General features: G+C 27.6%; 1 protein-coding gene across 1 annotated transcript; it reads right to left on the bottom strand.

Moving 5' to 3' along the window:
• Positions 1-8,980: 8,980 nt before the first annotated feature.
• Positions 8,981-13,185, bottom strand: LOC108563398 (protein disulfide-isomerase A4-like; the record flags this gene model as incomplete). The annotated part of the gene is made up of 2 exons (XM_017922059.1): positions 13,017-13,185; positions 8,981-9,372 (listed from the first exon to the last, which is right to left on the bottom strand). A coding segment is annotated over exon 2 (336 nt), but the record flags the coding sequence as incomplete, so codon positions are not given.
• Between the last annotated feature and the right edge of the window lie 3,758 nt (positions 13,186-16,943).

Below are 16,943 nucleotides of genomic sequence, written 5' to 3'. Positions count from 1 at the left end.
AAGAAAATAACATTTTAGAAGTTAGAAATGAAGTTATCCAGATGGCTCAATCAATAAGCTTCTAAAATGACGGTGAAGAGAATTTTAGAAATTTATTAATTGCAGATGATTTTCAGTGGAAGATTTAAATATGTTGGCATTAAAAACGTTTTCTTATACTGAAAATAAACCAGATGTAGAAACAAATGTTATAGTTAAGCAATCAGTGTTAAATGCAATAACTCCGTATAGACAATTTGTAAATAAAAGAGATATTTAATATTTTTCTCAAATATGGTAAATAAAGTAACTGTAAAATATTACAAAACCCATAATACTGATCAAATTGTCACCATCTATAGTATTTCTATCCGGTTTGAAAGGAAACTGAGCATTTCGATCAAGATAAATTATACCTTACAATAACATAGAACCAGAAAATGTTAAAGTTAAATGAAGAAGAAAAAAAAATGGAAGTAAAAGATTTCCTTTAAATAGAGAATACATAGAATGTACATAATGGAACGAAATGTGTGTACAGGAATATGCATTATCCTTATTCAAATAGTTTCTATTTACATTTTTAGGCGAGTGTAAAACTCACACCTCCAAGACACAATACCCTTTCACGGACCCTTCTTTTTTTCTTCAACTCGTGGTCAAAATCCATCCAAAGGGTTAATCCGTCAAAATAACTTAAGGCATGTCCATAAAAGAGTGAAAATATTATTGTGCTTAACATATAGTAATTTGCTCATTGTTAATATATCATTTACTAATATATCGCATATAATTTTGTATTAATATTGAATCAATTTACGTATCATTCGTTTTACACGGTAGATAAGTTCCTGATAAAAACGTGTAAAAGCGAATTCATGTTAATAAAGTACCGTGTAAAAAGTGGGATAAATTATTTTCAAATTTTATTTTTTTTTAAACCGTGTAAAACGAAACCTTCTAAAGCGAGTACCGTGTATAACGAGAGATAGATTTTTTTCAAGATATATTTTTAATTTAATTTTTTTAAACCGTGTAAAGCGAGTACCGTGTAAAACGAGGAATAGATATATTTGTAATAATCAGGATATTAAATTGTCTGACTATTGTAATAAATGCGATTATTATTACATTAAAAAAAATCATCGTGGACTGTGTTTTGTATATAATACAGGTGTTATTTTGTATTAATATTACTATTATCTTAAGTATAATCTACAATTAAAACCAACGATGATAGTTTAATACATCTATTTTTAATTAACGAGTACTCAGATTTTATTTCGATATTATTATCTCATTATTTATTAAATAAACTTATTATATAATATATTGTTATTTCACTTATTTATTTGATCTTATTTTTGTTACTGATAATTCATATTTGTATACTTGAAATCAATACTTTATGTACATATTATCATTATCACGAAAACCAGTCCTGCCGAGTTCATGATTTGTTAATAATATTCTTAAATAGACTAAAGCGTAAACACAGTGATATTTTAAATTTTGTTAGGTAATTTACAATATTTGCTCAAAATAACTGAATTTTAGTTCAGATTTTGCAAACTTAACTTTTATGTATATAATAAATTATGATGTTCTTTATTCATCTAGTGTTCAGTTTTGACATTTATTTTATTAAAAAATTATATTAACAATAATTTTTTGATACACACAAACTATAGTTTTTCAAAACTGTTATTTTGTTTGTTTTCATATTTAATATATAGATTTATTCATATAATTTTGTTTGTAGTAAAAACTGTTTTCAATACAGTAATTTTAAATTATTCTAATTAGGAAAATACTATTTAATAATTAATACTAATTTTCTTATAAGAATATTATAATAAAAATACAATTTCTGTTTATATGAGTAAACAAAAATTACACATACCATATATTTGTGTTTTTTTATATAATAAATAAATATACCACGATATTGTATGTTATAATAGGTTTTAATTAGTTAATTTTAATGATGCAGTTAGTAATATATGTATACAGGAAAATCTCGCATACCGTCAATATTCCGCACTATTTGAAACCGGACTTATCGAGGTACTTGACTGTATATTGATAAAATAAATGATCATTTCTGTATAAAAAATAATTTTAAATACTATATATTTACTTTGATTTTGCTCAATTAAAATATATTTTTATATTTTCAAACCGGATTGTAGTGAATCCGCACTAATTGAAGCCGCACTACACGAGGAATGCTGTTTATATAATTGAGGAATTAATAATAAAGTAGCTTCTAATTTGGATAAAACTCGCTACCGTTACTATTATGCAAAACATCCTGCATATTACATTAATTTTGTTTACTTATTACCGAAGATGCATTTAATTTTGTATAATTTTGTAATAAAAGTTTTGGGTATTGGGTGGTATATGAGATACGTCAGGTGGTGAATAGTATTGTAAACATAGATTAACATATGTTAATGTTGTTTGTTTTGTAAGGTGAATCTGTTAAAACAAATTGGATAGTGGATTGGGTTGAGCGTGATAAGGAATATCTTGAATCAAAAGGAACGAGGAGATAATTGGAGGTCTAAATATAGCTCGGAGATGATAATTGAAATGGATATGAATGGATTTAATTAGAATAATAATAACGAGAATAAGAAGAAGAAGAAGAATGAGTGCGAAGGACATTGGGAATGATAAGCGTGTAAGGCGAATTAAAGGCAATTGACAATCGTGTCATTGTCGTGGCCGTTGAATTGCAAAATCGCATATTGAGAACTGCTGATTGAATATATCCGTTGATGTATTTATATCGAGGCTGCTCTGTCTACTTTTGCCCCGGAGAGAAGAAGCGCGAGTAGATGAAGAAGAGGAGATGAGGAGAGCTGGTCTCGTCCACTGCTCTACCTCTTTGGATCCAGTTTCCTGGAGCCCGGCAACACACACACGTGTTCACCGCTCGAAGTCTTTCTCTCTCTCTCCTCATCTCTCACTACAAGCCCATACAAACACCTGCATTTTCACAATGAAGAGAGGCCCGAACACCTGAGACGGAATGGCCCAAAACATTCTTTTGCGCGGACTCCTTTTCCACCGCAAACCGCCCAAAAAATACTGACTACGACTACTTCTTCTTCTCTCTCTCTCTTCTTATTATTCTCACTCTTTCACGTAACATCTTTCATCTCTTCTTATATTGCCTTCTTCCTCCCTCATCCTGTACACAGCTGAGGAGAGAACCCATTCGGTTATTTCTATTAGCAAGTTGCGTGACCGCCTCGGATATATCCATTTGCACGGTCGACCATAACGGGGAATGCCATTTTCTAAATATTATTACCAATTTGTGTCATAAAACATGAAATAAAACATTTTGCAATTCAATAACGTACACGTGACACACATTAACCAATCATAAAACGCAATTTACGATTGAATTATCTATGCCTAGAAATTATTATTCATATATAGATTTCATTATTAATAATTATTTCTTTTTTTTACATAATATATTAAAAAAATCAATTGAAAATGTCAACATTTATGACTTTAAACTCATTTTATTATGATTTATTATAAATTACTTTTAAAAATCAATCAAATTTTATTATTTTGAACTCATTAATTTGAACTAATCTATATATTTAATTATGTTATATTTATCAATTTACACATTTATTACAGCTGCATGAACTTAATAGAATTTATGTAATGTCGTAGTTAAAAATTTAGATAAATAATATCAAAATTTTGAGCGTTTTTATTTAATTCAATTGATTTTTTTAATTAATAATATTTAATTTGATATAACAAACTTTAAGTTCTCTTAACAAAATCACATTAATTCGTAATTTCGTAACTTAGTGTAAATTACTTTATTTGTGATATTTCTTTCAAAACAAACTAAATTTTCATCGAGTAAAATAAAAATAAAATCAATAAAATTAATACACATTTTTTTTATACTGTCAATTTGTGCAATTTATTATTATGCGGTTTTAAAGTCCGGTTTCAAGCAGTCAGGGATATTGGCGGAATCCGGACTATGCGAAGTATTGATGTACAATAAACAATTTAACAATTAATACAAATGAAAAAAAAAACAAAATTTAAATTTTGAATTCATTGAAACAATTTAACTAGAAATTGGCTCTGCGATTTTCATGCAAATGCAAATTACACTGAAGATCCAGTCACGCTCGGAATAAGCTAGCATATATTTTTTTTTTGTAATTCAGTCAATCCGCATCGTGTTTTTTGCTTTGTCATATATTGAACGTGGTATGCGTTACACGATGTAAACTAGCGCATTGGATGTTTACTTCCGTAATCTAGCTTTCTAATAACTGCCAATTTGCAGTATCATTCAAAATAAAAAATACTGAAACGACATTAGACATGACTTACAGATCACCTGCATCTACTTCTAAAATAATTCAAGCTGCAATCTGTTTACATTTAGTATCTTATTTCGTAAATAATGCAGTGTAAATGATTATGATTTATGTTATACAGCATCATTACCTTGGATTGCAGTAAAATTAAGTAGCCTTTACAAATTAATTCGTTACTATTAAATCATTCATAAAACGAAAGTTATTAAAATGACAATTTATAATAAAATAACTGCTTAAACATATTTCATTTTTACAAAGTAATAGTATTAGTTTATTATTAACAGATGAGTGATATTTTGAAGTAAAACAAAGAAAACATTTTGAAAAATAGTTTTCATTAATAAAAGTGATTTGTTTTCAAAAATAGTGAATACAATGCCAAATTAATGATAATATTAGCTGGAATCTAGATTTATTGTCATTAATAATTATATTTTACAATAAAAAAATATATAATATTAACCCTTCGTTACTCGCGCCACCTTTTCTAGCATCTTTACTCGCGTGGCGTCTGAGAAACTCCATTAAATGAATTAGATTGAGGATAAAATAAAATATATTAGTTTCTAAGCATATTTATTTAATAAAAATGTAAAAAATATATCTTCATCATCACTACCATGTCTTTGATTCCATTGCTTTTTTTCGACAAATCTGTAAACGATGATTAATTTTAGTTTCATTATAAATATATTAATCACAAAAACTTACCCTTTTTCAAAAATGGTAAATTAAAGACTCTACTAAGAATATTTTGCTATTAATCCTTCAACGCTTTATTCACAAATGTCGACATGTGCTTTCACATTCCCTCACCTTTCCTGTTTTAAAAGTTATGATAGGTTTGTTCGCACTGACGTCTCACAGACGCCGCGCGAATAACGAAGGGTTCTTCTTATTGATAATTAATAAAACAATGTATTGGGTTTTAAAATTAATAATAATACGTATTGCAACAATTTTATTATTTTAATAACTAAAACTTACCATTTTTCAAAAATTTTAAAGTAAAGACTGCTAAGAATATTTTGCTGATAATTCTTCAACCCATTATTCTGAAATGGCGTCATGTGCTTTTATATTTCCAGTTTTAAAAGTTATGATAGGTTTGTACGCACTGACGTCTCACAGATGCCGCGCGAGTAACGGGGTTATACTAATTGATAATTTATAAAAAAAAATGAATTAGATTTTATATTTAATAATAATAATACGTATTGCATTATGACAGTTTATGAACTTGAATCTTTTCTATCCACTGATAATTATTTTTAAATAATTATGTAATAAATTATTGACAATTAAAAATGTACTCAAATTTTAGTTATCTTCAAAAACAAACTTAATCTAAAATTATTGTATGCGGTAATAGATCGTAAACTCTACAATACATTTTTTTTAGTTGATGTTTACTAGAATTATACAGATATGATTAAGCTTAAAACCAATATCTAATACCATATTTATTTTAAATAGTTAATACTTATATCTCGATTGTTTTCAATATCTATCAATTTACGTGAAATGTGCATATTCGTAATTAGTGTACTTAAAATGCACTTAATTTTTTTTATTGTAAATGATCATATCTAATCACCATAGTAAACACTTCAGTAAAATAGAAGGAAGTTACGGTTAAAAAACCTTCGATTTATTATCAAATTAAAATAATGCGTATACAAAGCTTACATAATATATTTACAAAAATAATAAATCAGCGAAATCCTTGTCAGTAAATCATCCGTTTTTCAATCCTCGGACACTGAAACGAAAATTTAAAAAAAACTGTTAGAACAGGAAGCTGTATCGTAATCTACACAGATTAGAAAAAAATGTTGCCAAAAAATTTGTTGTGTTTGTTTGTTTATTTATTTTTTTTTTGTTCATTCTGCGTTTCAATTTTGAACGTTATCTGTAATTTAAAAATAAACAGTAAAAGGTTGAATATTTATATTTAACTCCAACGGGGTCGGAGTTCATCAGGAGCAAGAAAAATTGTTATACAACACGAGTCGTCGTCTCATCTGCATTCTCTCGCCTGATCGTCTCGCATTGTTATGCAACTGTTATCGATTTAACGCTTCGTTAAAATTTATGTGTATATGTATGAATTTTTGCGTCTCGATTACTGTGCAATTTTCTCGTGATCTGAACAGACGGATATAATTTTTTTCTTCTCAACGTATCGCATGCGGCGATCGGTGGATTTAAATTTTTAATTGCGGAGACGAATTCAGTGCACGGCCCTGAATGTATTAACGAGTTAATAACCCTAATGGAATTTAAATACCGAATTCGACAAAACGAAATATTCAAATGTGTGCATATATAAATATGATATGTAAATGCAATGAAGGGAAATGAGATATTTAAATTTTAAATATTTCGAAATTGTTGAATGAAATTGAAAGAAAGCGTATGTACTTTGAATAATACGTATGTTCAATAACTGTTGTTTTATACTTTTAGGTTCCTTGATCTTTGCACATCAAAAGATACTTGAATTGGATTATTTTGATATTAAAGATGAGCAAAGATACTTCAAGTGCCATCTATATGTAAACGTTAAAAACGTATTATTAAAATGATTAAAATTGCTGTTTTCATTTCAGAAAGAATTCGTGTTTAGTATAGACCAAATATCTAAATCATATTAAAACTAATATTCGAATTTTTACAAAAATAATTTTTTCAAAAATATAAAAAAACTCACTTGCTACCAAGCTGGGTTTAATCATTTTTAGAGAATTGATTATTTAAATCAACTAAATAATTCGTTCTTCTCATACTAAATCTAATACTAAAAGTTCTTTTTTAGTAGATTGAGGCAGGCCAAAATTACCTATTCAAGTTCAAGAAGATATTTATGAATTGATTTTTTGAAAAGCTATGACTTCATGACAATCTTGATAAAATTTGTTAAAAAAACTCACTTTTTGAAGCTGTGAAAGAAATAAGCTAAACGTGTTTGTCTAAACGTTCTGTGGATTTTGAAAATAAACTAAAAACGTTAGAACTAATTTCAGTTTAATTTTTTTTTTGTCAATTTACGTAACAGACACGTTTTTGTATCAACATTTATTTAATTCTAGTCTCAAAACCAGTTTTTTTTAGTTAGAACTACATAAATTTCATCAAAAAACGGTTTTCAAAAACCGGGTATTAACATCCACCGAACCCTATTGTGATGTTAAATTATGTTACTAAGGAAATCGTCAGAATTTTATCAGAATGGTATTATTATTGCCACAAGTAATGTGGTGACTCATCATTCCTGACATAATCAACGGAAAATGTCGTTATTATTGCTTAACTTTCGGATGTTGTTAAACATCAATTACCTAATGAACGCTATCATTTTTTTTTATCAAATTTAAATCCATTCATGTATGTAGTTTATTTTTATCATAGTTTTATTAATTTAAAGATTCACATATAATTTATATTAGAGATTTCTGTACTTTTGTATATTATTCCCTATATATTTAAAACATTATGTATTTAATTAATTTAGTTATTATATTAATTTTCAATAAACTTTGTCCAGTATTCTGAGAATTATTATATTTCTATTTTTCAATTTTGTTTAAACTGATTTTGGGCCAAAGGGCTATTGTATTCCTAATACTTTAAAAACTTCGTATCAAATTATTGCTGTTATCTTATAAATATTTTAATTAGTCTTACAAAGAAGAAAAAAGTTACATAAATATAAACAAGATCTTACGTTTATCGCCGAAATGCGCAAAACGCGGTTAGTTTAAGGTGGTAAATAGGTAATTTTAGTTTTTTTAAGGCATCGAGTACACCGCTTAATATCGAATCGTTAATCAAACAAATGCTAAATGATGCCTTACTCCATTAGATCTTATTTCAGAAACTTTTTTCAATAGTTTTTAACAATTGTTATTATTAATATGTATTTATTTTATTCAATTTGACTTCTTGTTTTATTTGGGTACTAGTGATGTTTAAGTATAACATATAATTATGTACAATTATTTTATGATAGATTAATGTTGTAATTAATCTATTCATATTATTTTTTTGAAATAATATAAAATTTACATTTTTTGTTAAAATTGAGTTTTGAGAATATGAAATCTAATAAGTGGTTTAATTGTTTCTTTTATATGTATCAAAATTAACTATCGTAAGTAGTAAGTTAATATCCTATTTTTTATTTAATTCAAATACTATTAAGCAAATCATCTATTTTTTCACATTCTTAAATTATAGAAGCTTAATTTTATTAATAGCTTTTAATTACAATAGGCATATTTTCAACATATTTAAATATTTTGTTGTAGAAGAATTTACCAACCTAAGTAATTTCATAAGCATAAGAAAACAAAAACTATCACAAAAGTGTTACTGACTGTAGTTATTTTCGACCATGTAATTTTATCATTTATATCGATATATATATGAAATATATTGATATACATTGATTTTTTTATTTATACTAAAGAAAGCGATAATTTTTTTCTTAAATTAAAGGTAATAAATATGTAAACACCATATAAATATGGAAATGACTGAAGGAGTATCATAAAGAAAAAGAAAACATAAGTAACATCAATTCGTGTTAAGGAAACAGAAACAGAATTAAGATTTACCACAGGTTCGAAGACATCCGGCTCATTGTACTCCCTTCGACTTTTGTTTTGGGCATAATTGATGGCAGCCTCGATGATGTTATTGGATTTTCGTGGTCCGTGGTAGTCCTCCGGGACGAAGCTTCCTGGATGGAAGAGCTTGATCGTCGGATAACTGTTGATGTTGTACCTCGCGCTGAAATCGTCGTATTGCACGGCATCCACACGGCCCACTTTTATGTTCGTGTTCTGCAATTTATCCGCTGTCAGCTCGTACTCGGGTTCGAATCTCTTGCAGTAGATGCAATTTGGGGAGTAAAACTGCACGATCCACGTGTACTTGCTCTTGTTCACCATGTTGTCAAACGAGCTCGGAGTCAGCTCGTACACATTGGATGCTTTCGTTCTGCTCACTACAATCAAATTTACCAACAAGCACAGAATGAAATGTTCAAGTTTTAACATTTTCCGCCTGAAAAAAACACATGTATATCAGATATTTTTGACGTTCATTTGATTGAAAGGATGATAAGGACCTTCTTTGATATCTATTACAGTTTTAAACACAAATAAAATACTATTGTTTGGTACAGTATATAGTCGAATATTTATTAAAACCTAAAAAAATGAAATATCACAACAAATTTAAAATTGAATTTTGAAGAAAATACCATTTCACCTACGGTAGTATAAGGAATATCGAAATTGTCTAGAAACTTATTGTTAAAAGAACAAAAAGAATGTGGAAGAAGGATATATCAAGGACAACGTTTAACAAGATATGACATTTAACTACAATCTAACAAATAATGAGATTCATTATACGGAAACCTATTGTTATTGTTAAGAATAAAAATAATGTGGAAGAAGGATATTTCAGGGATTTTCAACAAGAAGATCCCCAATCTATTCTATACAGTCAGACTAAGAAGTATAAATGAACAAAATATAAATTAAACTTTTAAGTTGTTACAGGTTTCCGAATAGAGCTTTAATACTTAAATTAATATCAGATTTTTGCAGAATCTAAATTAGATATGCTGAAAATGAAGAGACTAAATAACTTGTTAATATGAAACTTAGTAAAACTTGGGTGAAATCATTGATTTATTTGTAGCGAATAATCAACATTTTGAAAGAAGTACAAAAGATGTAGATGTTATCTTTTACTACAACAAATAATACTAAACGATATAATACAAAAATTTTAGAAAATAAAAAAAAATTAGTTTAACGCTGTTTGGTTTAGCCATTTATCTTCTGTTACACATAATAAATAGTATTAAAATATACAAAAATAATAACAGAAAATAATGTCAGATTAGATTTTGGGTCGAGTGATCCCGAATTACGGTTAATCGTGTCAGTGATACAATCGGAAAACGGTAATTAATAAAAAACAATGGAGAAATTACCTGTGTTCACCAGACCTGAAACCGCCTCTAGAGTACTTCAGATTCACGCCCCATCCAACATTTTTTATTCACTTGCTTAAATTATCTACAATCTATCATCGAAGAACGTACATTGGAAGTATTGCAATAACAAATAAATGATACCAAAACAAGTTTTAGTTTCTTTAATTTCTTTTTAATCTTATTATTTTATAGAAATAAAGCAACAGATGGCGTATATAGGATACATATTATATGACAGTTCGAGAAAGTTAAGCAACGAGGTTAAATTACATACAATCAATCATCGAGAAATACAATTTGGAAACATAGGAATAACGAATCAATGATAGGAAAACTAGATTTATATATATACAACGTTTTTAATTAAAAAATATATGATTTCTATTGCTTAAATATTTTTTGATAGTTTAGATGTTCGTCTTTAATTTACCTACAATTTAACAAATAAGTGTTATCATAATCAGATTAATTTTTATTGTACAGCCATACTTCAATTAATGAATTGGAGGTATTCCAGAATAATTTCATTAGGCAATACTTTGATTTCAGAAGTAAATCCATATACTTTTCATCAATATTTCTAATTATTAACTTATTTTCGTTATATTCAAGCTTCGTTATTAGAGGTAACTTTAACCGAGTTAAGCACAATTTAGTATAAAATAAAACAACAGATGGCGTCCATCAAATATATTTTTTTGACAGTTTATATAAGTTAAGCAACATTCTTAATTTATCAAGGATACATTTATATTGGATGCATTGAAATAATGAATAACTGTAACTATTTTTATCTTATTTCCTTGTAAAATAAAGCATTAGATGAGGTCGTATTATTTGCTAGTTTGTGAATGTTATAGAAAATATTTTCCAGACAATAATTATATAACAGTCAATTAAAACATTACATACATCTATCAATGAATACATGATGATGGATGTTGAAGCTACTAAAAATATAATATACATTACGAATCGGTAGTATTTTTAATGAAGAATTGGCACACTTTCTCACACATGTGCTATAAATCAAAGTAGTATATCAGTTACCATTTTACCATCGATTTTCTTCGTAATATACACGAACATGGCACAAATTTTGAACATTTGCATTTTCACAAAATTTATATAATTTACATTACATATTAAAATACAAATATTCATAATCATATTGATTTCATTAAATATCAGTATTATTATAGTTATTAATATAAAAATAATAAATTATATTTTTTGAGCCAGAAATAAATACAAAATTAAAAACTATTTATATAATCATAGTAAAGGAAGAAAATAATTAACTCTAAAGACTTTTGTAAAATAAAAATGAAAATATAATAACATTGAAAAATCATCTTACATTTACAGATTTTCGTTTTCTTATGTGATTTTTCGTGTGCACGAATATTTGTCATGTGGAATTATTTGTCATCGCGCTATTATTCTTGGAACAAATTCAAGTAAAATTGTGGTTTCGTTTACGAAATAAGTGGTTATAGCAAAAGTTTTAACATTCGCCGTAAATCAAAATAACAAGTCAAATAAACTACGAACTCTGTGTATATGTGCAATGAAACACATCCATTTTATTTTCATTGTGTACAATTATTACAATGTTGAGCAGTTTTTTACTTCTCGGAAATTTATTATTGTCATTTCTATTTAAATTACGATATTTATTGCAGACAACAGTCTCAACATTTATTTACTTTTAAAAATATCGTTCATAATTTATATTTTCTTGCTTACTGACTGAAATGTCCAACATTTTATAGATCAAGAAATATCATTTGACCCATTACTTCAAATTGTTATAGATATAGATAGTAATACCTCGCATAGTCCGGGTTATGAGTTTCACCAGTAGCGGACTTTCGAGAAACTAAAAATACACTATTGATATTATTGATATATTATTGCATTATTGATATAAATAATTAAACTGTAAGTACAATTTTTGATTATTTTCATTATTTCATAAGTTTTCATATAAATAAAGATTAAAATGTGTACAAAAATCAATGTTATTTTTTGATTATATTTTTCGTAAAATTTGAAGAATATACTTAAAGCTTGAATATAAACGATTATTGCCAAAAATTGGTTGTTAATGTTTAGAAATTTGAAAAATGCTTTTTTAATTATTATTCTGTTGTTGTTAATTGACCAATACATCAAGGTAATAAATCGAATGCATTCTTTTTGACAGACAGCTGGGCGTGGTTTGTCGAATTTGCAAAATATAGGTGGAACATCCCGAAAGTGTTTTCCATTCGGAATGGTTTTGTAAAAGGTTTGTAAAGAAGCGAAATGGACCGACAGATAAGAGAACTGGTCAGTTCATCTACTCCTTCGGTCCATCTTCTTCATCATCATCATCACGTCTCCTCTCACCGTTCGTTGTTCTTCCATATATATTTTTTTTTATGAAAGTGTGACGAATTGGTTTTGAGTGAGGAATGATTTAGTGGAAGCTAATTGCTATGCTAAGTGCGCGACGGCCACAGGTACAACTGGCGCCTCGAAGTCGCGAACAAACAATACAAAGTCTCGACGTGACAAGTCGGCATAATATTAATACACACACACATACATAACATACCATACCAAACCAAACCAAATCCCAATGCTGCTCCTACCTGAATATTTGAATACCTTTGTGCATACGCGAACGCGCGCTTTCCTATGAAGTCCAAACTAACGTCCTTAGACTTAAATCAGTTATTGCTTTATGCATTAAGAGACATTTTACGACTGTCACCAGATACTTTTTGCCTTATCCGGATCACAGCCGAGACATACTCAACAAACCCACAAGACGCTGACTAAGTGACTCCACTTACATACCGAATTGTAAAGAAAGAAAAAGAGAGGAAGTAAAAAATGAAAGAGAAACAGAAGACATGACAAGAAAAAAGACAAACGAATGAAATCCCTTCTCAATGAAAATATACACTCTTTCTCTAATTACAACCGACTTCGAGCTAAGCACCTTTCTCACAAAAAAAAAACGAGACTAAAAGAAAATTGTAAACGCTTGAAACGTAATCAGATAAATACACATTCATTCACTATATTTTCCCGAACGTTTCATTTTAAAATGTGTATTATTTACTCAATCTTTAACATCAATTTATTTCATAATTATTTAAATGCTGCCTTTTAAAGCAATTACGATAATGACACAAAATGAGAATTATTGCAAATGATTAACTTATACTTATATTTGAAGGATCTATGCTGTTTAAAAGTAATTATTGAAACGAAATTAGGTAAATACGGTAATCGGACAAAACAGAACAGTGATACAATAGAACACGTGTTTTGTTCTGTTATATCGCTGTTTTGATTTGTCATGGAATCGATAATTATTGATTCACAATATTTTCTCAATGTTTTATTTGATATGTATTATTTACTCAATTTTTCACAACAATTTATTCCATATTTAAAAGTTTTATGTATTTAAAGAAAAATGATGAAGTATTTCGATTGAAACGTAATTTTTTCACAAAGTTTCTATTTAACTTTTATTATAATCACAAGAAGAGTTTTGACTGTAGAGAGAGTCATTTATGTATAAAATTGATATTTTAAAAATTGAGATTCTTATGAAGTTTTTAGTAAGCGAGGTATTATTACAATTAAAACGTAGTTTGTTAATTACAGATTGATTACTTTTTTTGCCAAACTTTCGTTTATTTTTTTTTATTTCCTCTTCGTTGTTGTTAGTTATTATGATAAAGGCATAAAACAAGAATTGTTATAATAAAATTGACTTTTAAAAACTTTACAATGCGCATGATTGTTTACCGCAACTTAATATTTGTATATAATACGCACCCATGACTTCTCTATATTCAATATTAAATTTTATACAATATGTGTTATGAAAATTTAAACTTTTTTGTGTTTTTTACAGTTAAGTGTGTTAAGTAGTGTTAAGTGTCTCTAGAGATTGTAAAATATTTTATTAAATTAAAGAAGAATAATGAAGTATTCCATTAGGAAAAATAAAGTTATAACCAAAATAATTAATAAAACATTTCTTATATACCATACGTTTTAAAAAAATTATAATAATATCTATAGAAAATCTATAGAATATTAGCACTACTTTCGATTTGTATGTTTGAAATTATATAAAGTTAACGAATTTTGAAGAAAAATATTGAAAACTTACGTTAAATATTAGGATATAAAAACAATATCTAGATTTTATAATTTATAGAAAGCAAATTCACGTTATCATCTTTGACACTTTGTTTATCCTCTCCAACCATAGAATTTTCACATTTTTGTAGTAATATTTAATTAAAAAGTGAAAAGACCTATTGTCAATAGCCCTTTGTATCAGTTAATCTTTTTGTTTTATAATTATGATAGTATGAATATGTTTTAATTTTTTATTAGTTTAGGTAATAAATAGTATTATTTAAATAAAATTACTATTCTCTTTTTATATAGAAAAACTTATTTATTGGATTAAGTAAATGGCTACTTAATGCAGACTCAAGAGAGTGAAAGAATAAAAATCTAGACCTATTACCCCAAAATATATTCTAATAGCACATTATGATGGTGAAGGAAGAATATGAATTACAATATTTTCTATGGACACACATAATTTTAATTGCACAACCTACTTTTACCTTATTTGGGGTAATTTACCCATTAATTTTTCGCCTTGTCCTGAACTAGATATTCAGTTATTATGACAATTGTCATTTTGATATGTTTTAAACTTTTTTTTATTCGCTTCAACAGCATTAGTCATTACACGTTTAAATAGAAAAAATGGGGTAGAAAAATAAATAATCAATAATACCCTTTTGGTATAATATTTAATTACTTTGTAATTTTATTTATTTTTCAATCATTATGACAGTTTATCTCGAATTAGTGAAAAGTTACGTAAACACTAAAAAAGAGAATTGCCTGAGTGATTGTTGATTGTTTTTTGCAATGCTCGAATGATTTTAATTAATTTATATAAAAAAAATCGTCTATAAACAATTACCGAAACATTTGTCAATCAATCCGTCGGTTCGCAGAAACCTTTCGGCAAATCCCCGCCGGTACAAAAAACCAAATGACACACGAAAGTTACTCATTAAATTCGGTCCACGTAGTCAATACGAGAAGAATGTGGACGGCAATCTTCTAAGAATTTCAATTGCTCGAATTAAACTCGAACGATGATAATACCGGAACAAAAGTATAGTAACAACGACAGCAAGAAATCCGATTGCTTTTATTGTTTCTTTTATTATTGTAACAACTACAAAGAAACAAAAAACGAATGTTTTTATTGTTCCTTTTATTATTGTCACGCGTTTGTTCTGTTGTTTTCGTTATTAAACCTTCTCCAAAAACAAGTACCCGATTTGGCAACGGATTTAAACGTGATTAAAATAACAGATTATACTTGGTTTTTCTTCAATATACCGTTTTCTTATACTACATTTTCCATTATATTTGTATGTAAAGAAATACTTTGTTAATTTTTTACTTGTTTATATTATTAATACTCAAAACTAGTCTGCTGATACCAGGAAACAAGCTTGAATTACATAGTTTTTGTCATCCATCAATTCAAATGAAACTCTTAATTGCATAACAGTAATTTCATTCATACTCATTTTATTTAAATTGTTGTGATGTTGCAATTTAAGAATTTTACTCACGTGCAAATTTAAGTTATCAAAGGATAAGAGGATACAAATAAATTAAATTTATCAGTTTTTTGATGGTAAATATTGTCGGAAATTCGATCAATTTACTACTATTTTAAGAGCTAATTAATTTTGTTGTTATACATTTATCAAACGTTGAGAATAACACAAATCCAAATTAAAAATACTTATTTTCATCTCAGCATGAAAAATTAGTTGATTTTCCAAAACATGATAACTTCAATAAATAAAAGTATTTGCTGCATTTGAATTATTGGGAAACGAACACCCCGTGCCATCTGGTAGTTAGTAATACATTTTATTTTGCATTTAATCTATCTGAATGTAGATGTCCCTAGTTTCATATTAAATTATTATACCTCGTTTAACGAAAAACAACCAATTTAATATATTTAAAGTTCGATCCGTTACCTTTCTTGTTTTTACCTGTCTTGTCGTATCTCTATTTACATATTTTACAGATATTTTATAGAAGTTAGTTTAGTTTCATTTAATAGTTATTTTTTAGTTGAGTTAGAAGAAGTTCTTTATTTTGATTAGTCGTGCTAAAGAAGGAAGTTTTGGTTCATGGGGAGAAGCTGGTTAATTTAATTATTTGGGCGAAAGAAGTAATCCGAAGAATAAGTTATTTTGTGTTTCGAATGTAGACAGTGGCTGGCTTATTGGCGCGTAATGCGGAAGCCAAATGAAAAAAGGGGGAAGGAAGAAGAAGAAGAATATATTTAAATGGCATCAGGGAATTCCCTGATGACGTGTATTTGGCCGTCTTGGAATTTTCAAGAAGGTCCAAAATTTTGATCTATCATGTACTCTGTATATTTGGTTGCAAGACTTCTCTCCTACGCTGTCTGTCTGGTTGTGGTTCTATCA

Source organism: Nicrophorus vespilloides, unplaced genomic scaffold, assembly GCF_001412225.1.
Source record: "Nicrophorus vespilloides isolate i.1.1-1 unplaced genomic scaffold, Nicve_v1.0, whole genome shotgun sequence".
Lineage (NCBI taxonomy): Eukaryota > Metazoa > Arthropoda > Insecta > Coleoptera > Silphidae > Nicrophorus > Nicrophorus vespilloides.
The sequence above is the reverse complement of the archived record's forward strand: the minus strand, read 5'-3'. Positions and strand labels throughout refer to the sequence as shown.